General features: G+C 39.4%; 1 protein-coding gene across 1 annotated transcript in view; it reads left to right on the forward strand.

The window, feature by feature from the left end:
* The window catches only part of blo (bloated), a 151,961-nt gene extending 135,827 nt beyond the window's left edge, over nt 1–16,134 (forward strand). The window contains exons 4-6 of the mRNA XM_067150357.2: nt 4,065–4,250; nt 8,640–8,970; nt 15,029–16,134. Coding sequence (XP_067006458.2) covers nt 4,065–4,250; nt 8,640–8,970; nt 15,029–15,639 — 1,128 coding nt within the window. The 3' untranslated portion in view covers nt 15,640–16,134. The remainder of the gene's footprint in view (nt 1–4,064; nt 4,251–8,639; nt 8,971–15,028) is intronic.
* The last annotated feature ends 1,293 nt before the right edge of the window (nt 16,135–17,427 follow it).

A 17,427-nucleotide genomic window follows, 5' to 3' on the forward strand; every position in this document is an offset into this window, starting at 1 on the left:
AGCTGCTTTTTTCCCAATCCTACCCCTTTCCTATCCCACCGTTGCCCCATAAGACCTATCTGTGTTGGTGTAACGTAAAACAAATTGTACCAAACAAAATTGGCACAGAGAGCTTATACTAAGTCAGTCAAGGTCATCTCCATACAGACCATGTAGGCCCATGGAGGAGTGGAATATACTGCCTTCCACCACTATTCACAACCTCGACACTAAGTGGGATGCCCAGCTGCCTTTGTCCCCAGGAATTAACCTGGTATTCTTTTCCGCTGTGGACTGAGTAAATCCCAGAGCCATGTGCCTTCCTGGAAGTGGAAACCTTGTTTAAAATTTTTGCGCTTCCTGATAAAGAATCAAACCCAAGTCCTTCTGTATGAACCAAGCACACCTTTATTTCCTCGACCATGCAGCTCTCAAAGCTAGTGCAAAAAAGCATTAAAAGGATTAAAAGAACAAGCAAGCTTGTAGTTTTACATGACTGTTGATGTCATGATCCTAGTCTAGGGTCCTCTAATTTTACGTTGAATAAGAACTACATGAACATATCTTTTCATTTCAAAAATCATATTTGCTTTGGCTGAGAGGTTTAAAAAAAAGGAAGCTTCACAATACTGTTGCATTGTTTAGACCATTGTTGATGAAAGTACAACTCACTAGTAACTAGTACTCTTTGTGTTTTAATTACCCAACAGTGGATGTTGTACTGTAGCTAAACATATGGTCCATGACTCACTTGCTGCTAGCTTGGGTAACAGGTTGAGGTGAAAGGGAGGTGGTGAACAGCCTTGCCCTGCCCAAACAGTCACAACATTTGGCATCTAGCCCAATGGCAAAGGTTAATCGGGAACACCATTTCCTTTTTTCTACTTGATGGACTTGCCAAAAGGGAATGACTGCTAATTGATAGCTTTAAACTGAATTAGATGATTTTATGGACCTGTCTTAAGCATTACTTAACTTGCTTCATAATATGACTGAACGAAACAAACTGAGTTTTAAAAGTCACAGCGAAGAGAATAATGCAGTCTGCATACTAGGAGGAATTAATAGAAATAATGGAAAATGGAGGCTGCTATACAAAGTTATAAGAAATTAGAGACCATTTATAGCAAAGCAATGTCATCTCCATACAAGCCATGAAGGTCCTTGGAGGTGAGGAAGGTAAAGGCTTCACCTGTCCGTAACCTCGGCACTTGGTGGGGTAGAGTGGTTAATCTTTATGTCCGGCCACCTTTGCCCTCAGGAATTAACCTGGTACTCATTTCTGGTGTAAGGTAAGTGAATATCAGGGCCATATGCACCTCCAGAAGTGGAAATCTCGTTTCTTAAATTTTTTGACTTCCTGACGGGGAATTGAACCTACATGCTTCTGGGTGAACCGAGCACGCCTTTACAACCTCAGCCAGGTAGTCCCTAAAGAATGCTTATATATTAGTGAAAGCTTTGGAGAAGAAGTTAGATTGTGTGGAAAGAAGAGAAGATAAGACACTTGTTCTATCCATTCATCTATATATAAAGATGCAAACATGAACAGGGACGCAAAATAGAATTAACACAATGACAGATCAGTGTGGGAAGAGGAGACAAGGACAAACAAGATACACAAAAGTACAAGGACAACCTCCGCATATTCATAGACTAGAGACTTCACCTATCCCCTTGTTTGTTCCTGCTCATGCTACTGTCTTTCTATATATGACTTGCTTTATCATCTATTTGTTCCACTGTGCTCCTTTCCTCCTTCTGTTCCTAGTCTTTTACCACTTTTATTCATCCTTATCTTTTTGTCACGTCCTTCCCTTGTATTTATCTGACTTTCTTCCTGTCCTATGCTACGCACATCAGAACTGAAGAGCCAGGCTGAGTGGCTCAGAGCGTTGAGGTGCTGACTGTCTGACCTCAACTTGATACAGATGTTGATTCCCATAGGGAGCCTGAAATATTTGTCCCAAATGAGTAAATTTATAATACCAATATAGTTGGTCCATTATTGGACATTATAAATTTTCCAGCTAACTCATTCCTGGGTGCCAGTGCTTCACCCCAGTGTGCCCAGTTGGGCTCATCAGTTAGTAAATAGCACACCTACCAAGGCACACAGCTAGTGCATACCATGCAGGCTACTGCGTAGGCTATTTGGAGCTCATTTACTCATTTGGGACACATATTTCAGGTTCCCTATGGGAATCAACATCTGTATAATCTGATGGCCAATCAGGCATCAATTTTTAAAAATGAGACAAAGTCTCTCATAGTGCACTGGCACTGCCGGTGGCTCCAAGTAGCCTACACAGTGGCCTCCACGGTATGCACTAGCCATGCGTCTTGGTAGGTGTGCTATTTACCAACTGATGAGCCCAACTTAGCATACTGGAGCGAAACGCTGACAACCAGAAATAAGTTAGCTGAAAAATGTATAATGTCCAATAATGGACCAACTATATTCGTATTATGACCCCAACTTGGCAGGTTTGACCCTGGCTCAGTCTGGTGGTATTTGAAAGTGCTCAAGCATGTCAGCCTCACATCGGTAGATTTACTGGCATGTAAAAGAACTCCTGCGGGATAAAATTCCGGCACATCAACGTCTCCGAAAACCTTCAAAAGTAGTTCGTGGGACATAAAAGCATTATTATTATTATTATTATTATTATTATTATCAGAAATGAGCTTACCACGGGCTTAGAGCAAATGGATGTAGAAGAACTGGGTTTGACGAGGAGGGAACCAATCTATGTGAAGATTGCAGTGCAAGAAGATATGGAGATTATCTTTGTCCCTTTGTGTTTTCACGTTTGTTCTTGTCTCCTCTTTCTGCTCCTTGAACTTGCAATGCTGATTCATCAATGTGTTTATCCTCCTATTCCTATCTCTCTCTCTCTATGACCTTTTTCTTTTCCATTAAGTATGTTATCCTCAATCATATGTTGTGTTCATTATGCTGATCTTCCGCTAGGAAGATGATGAGGATAATAACCACTGAATCACTTGTACAATTCCTCCATACATTTTTTGACCCTCACAGTGAATGTCTGGCAGTTTCACATCCCTTGCATTCAGGCAACATATCACAGACATCATTTTTTGAATTTGTTAAACACACAGAATTAAGTGAAAATTATTAAATTTACCTTTGGGGAAATCAAATGATCATACATATGTCTTTCAGTAAAATGTGTGACGTGATTTTTCCTGGCAACCATGCAGGCTGTGATGTTAAGTATTGATGGATTGCCACGACATACAGATCCACAGCCTGTGCACGTCCCGTACACATCCATGGTCTGGGCAGCTCTCAAGGTACTGTTGCTAGGTAACATTGCATCACACATTTTGTCACATGACACTATTTCATTAAACAAATTTTCGGATGACACCCAGCTCTAAGACATACAGTATTTATGTCGAAAACAATCTGACTGTCTTGTAATAACATGTGTCCCTTGTCAATAGTGAATGGAGCTTAGCATGCATGCACACAATCATAAATACAACTTTGAGGCAACAGGATTTGCCAATGGAACTTAAATTCTGGATATCGTATTCATTTCATGGGAAGTTTAATCTTCCTCCTTCTACAGGTTTATAGCCTTGGCCTCCTCAAGAGCATTATTCCACTCATCCTTCCCGGATGCCTTCCTGTTCCATTCTTTCACTCCCAGAGTCTTCAGATCTATCTCTACAACATCTAACCAGTGTAGTGTTAAGCCTTCCCCCCCCCACCTTTTTTTTTTTTTTTTTTTTTACATCCACAGGGTTTCTGAAAAGTTAGATTTTTGACATACTTTCTTCTTCCATTTTAACAACATGTACTGCCCTTCCTAGCCTATGAATCTTTATATGAGACCATGTCAGGATCTTTAAATAATTGTTCCAATTTTGATCTGCTGAACTCCTGATTTTTCCTATCCAACTGAAAAGCTTTTGTTATTGGAGATCATTATCACAAAATTTGGAGTCTATGCTGACTGTTCTTTGAAATGCACTTGAACATTTGTAACTCTGGTAAAATATTTATGACAATGTTAACAAATTTAGCATCATTAAGTTTTAACTCTATATTTCAGGTGGAGACAATGCGCACTCGTCAACGCCTGGCCACACCTACGCCAAGTCCCAGCCCAAAGAGAGCAACGTCCTCCGCCACACTGAACCGCATCAACAATAACAAGAACAAGGAGAAGGAGGCAAACAGCGGAGGCTGGTTCAAATCTCTGGACAGACTCACGAGAAAGAACAAGCCCAAAGCAAAGGTAAAAAGGTTTCACTAATGACTTGTTTACTTCTCTTACCTGTAGTATCACATAGCAAGAGCTTTTAACCCTCATGCAGGCTCACTGAAAATCTGCCTCCAGTTATAAACAGAGCTGAACATTAGTGCAAAACCTTTCCATATTGGTGCATAAGTTCCATGAATTTCAAACAGAAGTTATAATACATTATTCAGGGTATCCAGATCTGTCTCTACAACATCTAACCAGTGTAGGGTTAAGCCTTCCCCCCCAACCTTTTTTTTTTTTTTACATCCACAGGGTTTCTGAAAAGTTAGATTTTTGACATACTTTCTTCTTCCATTTTAACAACATGTACTGCCCATCCTAGCCTAAATTTTAAAATTCCCTGACATTTCTCTGTTTTCCAGACACAAAAACCATTTTTCTCTGATACACGATGACTAAGAATGAAAATGAAGTTTCTAGCTATGAGAATAATTCTGAAATACATTTTATAAACTTGATTTCAATAATAATAATAATAATAATAATAATAATAATAATAATAATAATAATAATAATAATAATAATAATAATAATTAACACATTTCAAAATGTGAGTTTAATGTTTAATCCAATTCAGTTAGTTTTAAGATTAAAAATTGAGTATCATTACTGCTTCAGTGAGGGAATTTCTTTACCTATATCTACCAAAGACTGTCAAGGTTCTAACAACACATTTTTCTTCTAATTCTTTCAACAACAAATCAGTCTTTCTCTTCATTATTTTCAGATTACCCTTGACTTTTGCTGCTTCATGTTTTCCATAAAAGATGCATCCTAGAATTTAGTTATTTAAATTGGAAAAAAAGTGTGTTTGTTATGTGGATATACCGGAAACAACGTGAACCGGGTATATAATCGAGAGCACCGATAGAAGAAATAAACTTCTCTAGGGGAGGGACTTGAACAAGAACCTCCCTGCTCATAGGCTCGGCCCACAGCAAGCACGCTACAGTGTGTTAGTGTTTGATGCTCATTTCTCAGCATGTCTCTCAAGTCCGACCAAGCCACATGTCGCCTCGTAAAGCTCATTTGAATACACCTGCGAAGCGATCTAATTGGCTAACTTCAGCAGCTGATATAATGACAACGGCGTGAGATATCGGTGTAATCTTTTCAAATTACTCATGAGTATGAACAACGCACTAACGCTTGTATACTCGGTTCACATTGTTTTTGACCATCCTGTATATAGTATGTCCAATTTATTTAGCAAAAGAACAGATTTCCAGAATTTTTCCTAAATTCCCAGTCTTTTTCTAGTTTTCCTGTGATTTACATATCCTCTGACATTCCCCAATTTTCTACATGGGTGGGCATTCTGATTAATTAAACACCAATACACAATTAATGTACCTTGAATTACCATAGAGTTTACGAAATGCTGGAAAATTAGAATTTTTCTCTGGAAAGGGGTTGTTTGATGTGCAAGCACACAGAATCTTATACAAGCACACATAAATACCAACCACTGCATTGAGACTGGACCCCACAATCGTTGACCATAGAAGGCAAGCACGGAACAAACTATACAGGTTTCCATAAAAGAACTCCAGGGTTTTTAAAATTCATATCTTAATAACTGTAGAAGATAGCAAAATGTAGTTAATTTCTCTGAAACAAGTAGCTCATCAAGTTTTACTCATACCAATTGGGAATGTTTTCGTCAACAGTTGGCAGCGCTGCGGAGCGTTGACCTTGAAACAACGTAGCAGCAGTCAGTGCTGACTGGATCTGGTCTGGATTGCCGCGCTATGGCGATGCCGTAACAAAAGGCTCAATGTGTTCTTTGGCTAATAGAAACTCATTCTGTTGTTACGGTACAAAGAAACTTTTGACGTAATTATGGTGTTGACCCGCCTACGGATAAAACCATTCGCCAATGGTTAAGTGCTTTCAAACAAACAGGAAGTGTTTTAAAACAAAAGTTGCCAGGTAGGCCACGTGCCACAAGAGAATGTGGACAGAATCCGAGCTTCATGCCTTCGAAGCCCTAAGAAATCATTGACAAGACGCAGTCTGGAGTTGGGGTTACCAAGATCAACAGTTCATAAGGTAGTTCATAAAAGACTTCGTTTAACTGCTTACAAACTTCAACTGTTACACCACATTAAACCGACAGACAAGATTAAGAGATTTGACTTTTCTGTTTCTATGCTAAATGAAATTGATGGAAATAACGATTTTTTTTAAAATGTTATTTTTAGTGGTGAAGCTACTTTTCATGTAAACGCATCTGTAAACAGACATAATTGCAGAATTTGGGGATCAGAGCCGTCCCATGAGTTCGTAGAGTATGAACGTGACACGCCAAAAGTGAATGTTTGGTGTGGTCTTACGCATGATAGAGTAATAGGTCCCTTCATTTTTGTTGAAAGAAATATCAATGGTGATGTCTATTGTGACATGTTAGAGGAATATGTTTTTCCTCAGTTAGATGACATTGAGGCAGAGGAGGGTTTTAGTCTACTTCCAACAAGATGGGGCACCGCCACACTTCAGTTTGCGTGTGCGTAAGGCACTTGACGCTCGACTCGGCAACAGATGGATTGGAAGGAAAGGACCTATTCCATGGCCTCCAAGGAGCCTTGATATGACTCTGTTGGACTTTTTCTTCTGGGGGCATATCAAGAATCTTGTGTATGCAGAGAAAATTCGTAATGTTGGCCATCTCAGAAAACGAATAATCAATTGTGTGGCAACCGTCCCCCCAGACATGCTGGCCAGGACATGGGAAGAGGTGGAATACTGTTACGATGTGTGCCGTGCCACTAAAGGGGCTCATATTGAACTTTATTAAATAGTTTTTTAAAAACTTGAAAATGCAACCTTTCCAACCATGTATTAAACATTAATATAAGTTTTTTACTTCATTACAATATTTTGCCTCAAAACCCCGGAGTTCCTTTATGGAAACCCTGTATTATGTAGCTAGTCACATAATAAATGTTTGAAGTACCAAAAGTAACACCATGCGTCTGATGATGTGTTTTTCTATTTCCACTATTCTATTTTACAAAAATAATGTTTAGATTTACTTTACACATTCATCATATAGAATTTCTGGGGTTCAATGAGGAAAGGCATTTTACCATATAGTAAGATTCATTGGCATCGATGTTCTAATTATGGGTTCTTAGTTAAAAAGATCTATTCTAGAATCGTAAGGAGGGAAGAATACCAAAACAGATGATGAAAGTAAAGTCTGAGGCAGCTGGTGGCAGAGCTAGAACAAGAAGACTCAATGAAGACCAGTGTGAAACTACACGGGAGCACAATTACGGAGGAAAATATGATGGAAGGAGAAAGGGAGTGGTGAAGTACTTTAAATGTTCTTACCTGGCTGGAGTTGGATAAAGGGAGATGATGATGATTCTAGAAATAATACTCTTACGTATACTAAGTAGAAATTTGCATTTACCTTCCAGTTTGAAATTTATGACAGATAGCGAAATAGTGAAAGATGGTGATGATGATTATTGTTCTAAAGGGAAGTACAACTAGAGAATCATCCCCTCAGGGGAATATTCAAACAACTAACATGTAATGGGGCAGGCAGAGAGCAAGTGGTGGAAACAATAGGCTTGTAACAGAGTGGCTTCAAATCAGAGGAGGGACAAAGTGGTAATACTTGGTTTGTATTTTCCTTCCATTTTTGTATTCCCCACAGGTCAAAAGAAATGCAATGGTGAGATAAGAAAGACCTAGGATTAGAAAGATAGCAGCCATGATCTGAATTGAAGTAACAGGGCACCTGACAGACAGTGAATTTTGCCCTTCTCGAATGAAAGCTTACAATTACATGACCCATACTGCCATAGCCAAGTTGCTCAGTGATTCCAGCCCCTCTTATATTCTGAAGTAATTTTCCCAATTGGCTACTTCAATCATCAATCAACATTGATCTGCATTTAGGGCAGTTGCCCAGGTGGCAGATTCCCTATCTGTTGTTTTCCTAGCCTTTCCTTAAATGATTGCAAAGAATTTGGAAATTATTGAACATCTCCCTTGGTAAATTATTCTAATCCCTAACTCGCTTACCTATAAACAATATTTGCTCCAATTTGTTCTCTTGAATTCCAACTTTATCTTCATATTGTGATCCTTCCTACTTTTAAAAACACCACTCACACTTACTTAACAGTAGACTGGTTGGGTGGGAGTAACTCACAGAAAAAGGGTTTAGAAATATCACAGGTAAAGATTTTCAGTGTTTGGTCTGGAGATTTAGTATCCTACCTTAGGATTATTTCCACACAGTATTGTTATAAGTAAATTCAAAACTCATTTATTTAAAAACGGTTCTGTTTCACTGCATATTTTTGCTAGTAACATAATTCTGACTGCAACAACATTCTTTTTCAGATCATAGAAAAAGAAACAGAAGATGAGAGACCTTCGTACAAACAGACCAGTGAAAACAAGAATCTGAGGTTCTTTGGGGACACCGACCAGGAGTCCGTCACCTCCATCCCTCCGCCAATGCCACTGCAGACCCACCGTCGATATAAGAGCAACAGTAATGTGAACGGCAGTGCTAACAAACAGCAGGTGCCTCGCAATCCTCCACTGAGAAACCATCGCCGTCACCATCGCAGTGCAGGAGATGTGGCCACTAGCTCGGCAGAAAGCACAACTGAAGGAGATAGTAGTCAGCAGTCACAGCGCTCTGTGGTTTACCTTCATGCGGCAACTGGTAAGTGAGCTTTGATTTATTCTTCTGGTGATATTTGATCTTCATTACCCCTACGTGGCCAGAAGCATTTTAGTCTTTTTGCAGACCGCAAATATAGCATATTAAAACTTATCCAGAATTATCGAACACTAGCTATAAACATGCATGTATATGTTGGGTATTCAGCGCGAAGGCTGGTTTGATCCTCTGCAGCTCTGCCAACAGCTGTCATAAATAGTCTAGGCGTCACTGAAGAGGCGTACTAGGGAAATGAGGAGTGAGGTAGTTTCCCGTTGCTTTCCTCACCGAGCCAGCAGTTGCTATTACATATCAGTCTGCCAAGCCCACTGAAATGCATGCACCAACCGACCCTATGAGCGATATTTTCACACCATCCATAACAGGGACTGGCTGCATAAGGAATGGTATTACTAGCATCACTCATACCTCAGTCACTTTCATATTGTCAAAGCCAAGGATGAGACTGGGACAGGTCAATGAAAGTAACAAATTTGATATAGCCCATACCAGAAGACATAGTGCACTGTAAACACTAGATCTCACCAGAAAAGGCTTTAAACATGCATATGTATATAATATTAATTACTTACCTTGCTGGCAGGACCTAGTGTTTACAGTGCATTATGTCTTCCGGTATAGGCTAGAGCAATGTTGTTACTTTCATTGATCTGTCTCTGTCTTATCCTTGGCTTTGACAATATGAAAGTGACTGAGGTATGAGCGATGCTAGTAATGCCATTTCTTATCCGGCCAGTCCCTGCTATGAATGGTGTGAAAATGTTGCTCATAGGGTCGGCTGGTGCATGCATTTCAGTGGGTTTGGCAGACTGATATGTAATTGCAACTCCTGGCTTTGTGAGGAAAGCAACAGGAAACTACCTCACTCCTCATTTCCCTAGTACACCTCTTCAGTGTTGCCTAGGCCATCTATAACAGCTGATGGCAGAACTGTTGAGGATCCAACCAGCCGTAGGGCTGAGGAATGAACGTATGTAACCTTGAATATTGGATGTAATCCATCACAAAAGTGCATAAGATATTATTGAATTTTTTTTCACAGCAGAATGTTAGCACACAAAAGGCATAAGAGTCATTCTATAAATAAGTTATTATGTCAATCAAAGCCCTTATATCAGATAGTGTTGGAGATGACAAATCTTTGATTCTACATCTTCTAGTTGAGTTGAGTTATCTCCCTGTTGCCTGTTTTTCATTCGTTTCCCCGAATTACACTTTCCTGGTGAATTAGGTCAAAATTTTGGTATCAATATATAGTGAAAAGTGCTCTGTAGGCTCTATATCGCCATATCAAAATACAAATGTAAAATTGGTCCCTGATTAATATTATATATCGGAATGGTACTTGAAGGTCCTGGGTCTAAGTTATTCACATCGGTCCTTTCATCAGCTGTTTCATTCTCTGGGGCACTTGAGTTGTTCTTGCACTGAGGAGACTCACTACATCAATTTCCACCTTCAGACTCTTCAAATGAAAAATCTCTTATATCTACATCTTTGGAGTCCAAAACAGAAGCAATCTATCACTCACTGACTCTCTTCTTACTAACCATGTCACAAAATAGCTAAATAAATCACAAAACGCCAGTCTCGAAACTCACGACGCAAGCTTGACGGAAGTCTCTCACAGCATGTAAAAAGCTAGCAGGGAGATAACTCAACTCTACCCGAGGATTCCCCTTTCAGCCTGACTTGAAAGTGTCGTGTACTGCCATTTGTTGAGGGTTTTTTTTTACTACTACTTGTGCCGACAACACTGGATCTCTGACCAATTAAAATATTAAATTTCACTCATGGGGAACCTGTTATGGGATTTAATATATTAATTTCTGCCCTCTAAGAGCTAATAGACAAACTTACCTAAGCAAGTTTGATGCAACTATTCTATCCTAGAGCCATAATTTCCTGTTCTATAAATGGTAAACTTATCATAAGCTACATTTGTGAAACAGAAAGGTTTCTGCATGAAACCAACAGTCTTAGTGAAAATTGAAATCTTCAGCTGAAGAGAGATGGTAGTCTAAGATTAATGCATTAGTCACCAGACTGGAAAGACTCAAACTGATCCCCAGTACCTCTTACCTCTCCGGTGCCCTCTAGGAGGCTTTATGACAACTCAGCCAATGACGTATAGAAAACTCCTAGCTATTCGGGCTAATAAAGGGGAGAACATGTAAAAAAATTAAAAACCCACAAAATTCAGTTCAATGAAAATTCATAGAATATCTAGGCTTTCTCAGCACACATTATACTTGTGATGCTAACTCCTTCCACTCTTTCTTTAGCTGAACAACTGCAGAACTGCGATATCTAATTCTTCATATGTAGACTTTCAACTTCTAAAGTTTTGAAGGTCTACCATTATCACTTGTTCTCCACAAAATCCTGCAGCTTTTCTTATCTTAAAATCAGAGACAGCTTATACTCCTATTCCATAATTTCTATTTTGCTTTATTGTTAAAAGAGTTTCCTTACATTTTTCTGCCATGCCAACTAATTCTGCAATACAGACTGCTTAACAACAGAAAACTGAGCTTTTTTTTCCAGTTTTATTATATATACTCTCTGCATGCTCCACTACATGCGTAGTACCACATACATTTAACTAATCTTACATATTTGTGTGAGAAACATTGATTACATTTAACATGCATATTTGGTGATGGCTATTATTCTTGACTCTATCTTAATGCTTGAAATTTTAAAGAGTTCTCTTATTTTGCAAATGGTTTTGAATACTTTTTGATTATGACAGACTTTTGCATTAGCCAGTTGCCTACTATAATAAGACTATTTATAAACTGAGCTTGATCTCAATTTTCACAGAGATACAATACCGATAAGGTAATCTATTGTTGCCAGGGAGTTTATTGCTGTCATTAAAACTCAATTTCTTAACAATCAACTACAGAAAGTGTATGATATAGATTTTCATTCCTTGCATTATTTTCCAACAAATATTTGTCCTGAATGAGTAAACTTATAATTCCAATATAATTGGTCTGTGATTGGAAATTATACATTTTCCAGCCAACTCATTTTTGGTTGCCAATGTTTAGCACCATTGTGCCAATTTGGGCTTATCAGTTGGTAACTAGAACAACTCACAGACAAACAAACCAGACTACAATCTAAGATGAACAGATGGACAAAGGGACAGGTGATTTCAGATGAAGAAAGATAGTTAAGATTCGAGAGAATGGAGAAGTATTGGGCTGACAGAAAAGTGAAGGACCCTTTTTATAAAACTGACTAAAGTTATCCAATGAAGGCCATAAAATGTAAATAATAAATTATTATTATTACCCTTATTATTAACAACAGCAGCAGCAACAACAATTATTATTATTATTATTATTATTATTATTATTATTATTATTATTATTATTATTATTATTATTATAAGGACTAGAATGTCTTTCATTTTCTCACAATTAATGAGTGTTACTACTTCTTTTGTGGATACACTCATTTTTCTATTCGATTTATCAAAACTCTTCATCTCCCTTGTGGGTGGAGTCAAAGGGATGCATTATCTAGGATGCATTATCTGCATCCTCTCCAAGTTGCAAGAGGCCATTAAGAGGGTAAGACCCAAAGAATCTGTACTCAATCTCTTGTCTTCTAACCCAAAAGCATTGCAAATATGCCATGCTGGTCCATTAATAACTGGTATAATCGCTGACTGTTAAATGTAGGCATGCAAACGTGCATGCATTGTGTCATACAGGTGCCGGATGTCAGCTTGTGAGATGGAGATCCATGCTTGCACTTGGTCGGCCAATACAGGGACAGTTAATGCCAGTTGTGGATGACGCTGGAGTTGTAGTCCAATGATGTCCCATACGTGCTCGATTAGGGACAGACGGGAATCGAGCAGGCCAAGACAACATGTCGACACACTGTTGAGCACGTTGGGTTACAACAGCGACATGGGAGCATGCATTATCCTGTTGGAAAATAGCCCCAGGAATGCTGTTCACGAATGGCAGCCACAACAGGTCGAATCACCAGATGGAAGTACACATCTGCAGTCAGGGTGCATGGGATAACCACGAGAGTGCTCCTGCTGTCATAGGAAATTGTTCCCCAGACCAGAACTCCCAGTGGAGGTCCAGTGTGTCAACGCCGCAGACAAGTGGAATACAGGCACTCCTTCTAACCAACACATGGCCATCACTGGCACCAAGGCAGAACCAGCTTTCATCAGAAAACACAAAGAACCTCCACTCCATCCTCCAATGAGCTCTCGCTTGACATCACTGAAGTCGCAGAAAGCAGTGGTTTGGGGTAAGTGGAATGCATACCGCAGGGCGTCTGGCTCGGAACTGTCCTTCAAGTAATCGATTTCGAACAGTTCGTTGCATCACTGTGGTGCCAACTGCTGCTCAAATTGATGCTGTAGATGCAGTCCGCTGCGCCACAGCCGTATGCCGAATACGGCGGTCCTCCCTCTTGTTGGTGCCACGGAGACATCCGCAGCCCGATCTTCTTGTGAGCGTACCCTCTTGTGACCAATGCTGCCATGCATGCATGCACAGTGAAGACATTCCTGCCAAGCCATCCTGCAATAGTGCGGAAGAAAAATCCATCTTCAAATAGCCTTATTATACAGCCTCATTCAACTGCAGTGAGCTGCTGATACTGGCCTCTTCATCATCGTAAGGCATTCTTGACCCACTCACAGTCACTCTGTCCAATCTCACAGGTAACTAATGCTCTATCACAGTACACCCTGTATTTAAAGCAAACCTGATGTGCAACGTCATGGGGCGACTACTAGTGCCACACTAATGCGATTTGTGGGAAATTTGAATCATCGTCATCTTTCAGATGTATAAACATGCCTACCAATGTTTGTTAATTTAGCACAACTCCTTCTTGGTGTTTGGATTTTTTTTTTTTTTTATCCAAGCCTGATGATGCTAGGAAGCAGAAATGAACTTATAAACATCTGTGAAACATGAAGAATTTCACCTTATTTTCTTGACACAGCATAAGCCTATATCATGTCTGTAAGTACTGGCCATGAAAGCATCAATGGTAAAAGAAATGAACTTGTTGAAGGGTTAAGAAGAAACTGATGTAGAAGAATTGAGACTGATTAGGTGAGAGGACATCTATTTGAAGATTCCAAGAACTGGAAAAGATCCAAAGGAAAACAGTGCAGTTTGTTCTGGATGATTTCCAACAAAAAAGTAGTGTTACAAAAATATTGTAAATCTTGGGCTGGGAAGATTTAGGAGTACAGAGACGAACAACTCAACTAAGAGGTATGTTCCAAACTGTCAAGGGAATGATATTAACAGACGAATAAGCTGAGTGGAGGTTTTAAAAGCAAGGAAGATCATAATATGAAGATGAAGTTGGAATTCAAGAGGACAAATTGGGGCAAATAATTGTTTTCATTTACAGGAAGAGGAATTAGGGTTGGGAATAATTTACCAAGAGAGTTCTTAGATAAATTTCAAACTTCTTTGAAATCTTTGAAGAGGAGACTAGGTAAACAACTGATAGGGAATCTGCCACCTGAGTGACAGCACTAAATGCAGATCATTGGTGATTGGTTGATAGATTTATTGATTGACTGACCAAAACCTTATCAATTCATTCATTCATTCATTCATTCATTCATTTATTTATTTATTTATTTATCATATGGCTAGAGATACAGTGTCTGTCAGGTAGGATCTACACTTCTATAATACATATATTCAAACATCAAGTTATTATCAAAAGCCAGGGCAAGATTTTCACAATAAATGATATATTTTGCTGGAAAAGCAAACAACCACGATGAACACCACTATTATGAGATTTCTGCATGACTTATACATAGAGTAAAATATAACCAGTTTTTCTTAGTGTTCTGGGGGTAATACATTAGGGATAAATAGTTGTTTCCTACTATAGATTTTATTAAATGGGAACTATTTTCTCTGCAATCTAAATGTTCCATTGAACACTGCTTTTACTGTGCTTCCTTTCTTTATACTGAATATATGAATACTAAATTCCTAACTTGCTTTTCTCATTACAGTCGGAGACATTCCCACACCAATCAAGAGGAACGTGGCACGCAGAGCTCAGAGTCGTGAGGAGCTGTCTTCTGTGACATCATCCCACTTGCAGCCGCAGACACGGACTATCTCCCGCTCCATCTCCGTGCTTGCTCCATGGAAGCCTCGCCACCCTCGCGAAGCACTGGAGGTACACTACGACAAGGAAGATAACAACAAGAACTATGTGAAGAACGGGAAGCCTCCTAAAGTGCCAGTCTCCCAGCAAACGAGTCTCAACTCCTCCACCATGAATAGGATCAACAGGCGAAAAAATGCTGAAAACAACAAACAGCGGGTGAGCAGGGCTGCTTCTATTGAATCCCTCAAGGGCAGAGGGAGTCGCAGCTCAACAGGGCTGCATCCGTCCACCTCCATCGAGTCCTTGAGCCGCAGTGTTCACAGTAGAGACAGAAAGAACGCTTCAGTGACAGATCTGAACAGGAACCATAGAGGACCGGTACAGAAGAAAGTTTCTGAGAATACCAGTAAAAAGAGTTCCGGTAAAGTATCTCGCTCGGCGTCTATGCCCAAAGACAACAGAGTGACAGCCGGCTGGTTCAAACTGCGCAATAAGAAGCAAGGAACCTAACTCTCACTTCTCTTACAACTAATGGTAGTCTAGTCAAGTACTTCACTCAGAGTTTAACTATCTTTAACACACTGAGAAGAGGGGGATGACATTAAAACACATGAGTGCTGTTCATATATCCCACTGGTTCATGACACAGTTAACTTTTGGTTCCCACTCAGTGTAATAACATTTAACAGTCAAAGACTCCAGGGGTTAGATGAACAAGAATATCCTGTTCCTTTTGAGGTGAAGCATCACATTCCCTCATTCAGGATAGGGAGACTTCATCTTGAAATAAAGATGAAGAATGTTTCATAATAAAATGAACAGCACTCCACTTGTTTCTTGCCTTTCTCTAAAGGTGCAAAAGAAACAAGCTATGCAACTAACACAACTAGAGTACACTAACGCAACTGATGTGAAGTTGTCAAACACAACAATGGTGCTGATCTGTACATACCTTAACATTTGTGTACATAGAAATGTAAAATAAATAACATGTTTTGTTTACCATTTTGGCTTTTTGACCTACAGAGCTTTGATATTAAACCTTTCCTCTAAATACAGTATGAACCAGTATTTCACTCAACGGTGAGAGTAAATTTTTCGTATGAAAATTAATATTTATAATCTTGTTCAATCTTTGGCTATGCTGTGAAGCATTTTACTGTTCTGAAAAATGAATTTCCAGACATAAAAGGAACTTGTCAATAGTATGCACAACACGTCAGGCAATTACAACATCTGTAAATTGCTGCAGGAAAAATGAGAATAAAAACAGAAAAAAGTTTAGTTTTGCTTCATTAGAAGACTGCCCTGGAAAGATAAAGGCCAGAGAAAATTTATAAGTAACCCGCAAGCCTCCGTGGTTCAGGCGGCAGCACGCTGACTTCTCACCACAGGATACCTGATTCAAATCCCAGTCACTCCATGTGAGATTTGTGCTGGACAAAGCGGAGGCGGGATAGGTTTTTCCCCGGGTACTCCGGTTTTCCGTGTCATCTTTCATTCCAGAAACACTCTCCATTAACATTTCATTTCATCTATCAGCCATTTATCATTGCCCCAGGGGAGTGCAACAGGCTTCGGCAGCCGGCACATTTCCTATCCTCGCCGCTAGATGGAAGCTTCATTCATTCCATGCCTGACTCGGTCAAATGACTGGAAACAGGCTGTGGATTTTCATTTTCATTTCAGTATTAAGACCCATCATGAGTATTGTTTGTATATACCTGGTCCCCAAAAACAAAAATACAATATAAATGTGTCAAGCAGCTGATCTTTTATTATTCTAGAGTGAAGATAATAATAGCACAATTAATAAAATAAAACATTAACAATATCAAATATTATCATCATCATCATTATCATTGGTTTAGCCTCTGTCTTTCTGCCTGGATGTCTGAGGTTCAAATCCTGGCTGATCCTTGATTGGAATTTTCACCTGAAAAATCACCTGGCATCACAAAGGCATCCAGCCATAAAGTGCCAGCCAAAATCAAAATGAGCCTAGGTGACCCCAGAAATAACTGGCAGGCGTACGCTGAAATTTCTAATAAATATGATAGGAAAGACAAGAAAGGATAAAGTGAGAAATGAGGATGTCAGAAAGGAAATCAGACTGGAAAAACTTTCTGATGGAATGGAAAGAAATAAAATGAGGTAGTCTTGGACAAGTTAGGAGGATAGAAGAGGGTAGATGATGAAGGGTAAGATTGAAGGAAGGAGAAGAGATAAACCGACACTAAGGTGGTTAGACAGTATAATGAGAAGGAATCTGGATCGGAACACAGTTAACCCCTTGAT

This window comes from Anabrus simplex, chromosome 6, assembly GCF_040414725.1.
Source record: "Anabrus simplex isolate iqAnaSimp1 chromosome 6, ASM4041472v1, whole genome shotgun sequence".
In the NCBI taxonomy this organism is placed as follows: Eukaryota; Metazoa; Arthropoda; class Insecta; order Orthoptera; family Tettigoniidae; genus Anabrus; species Anabrus simplex.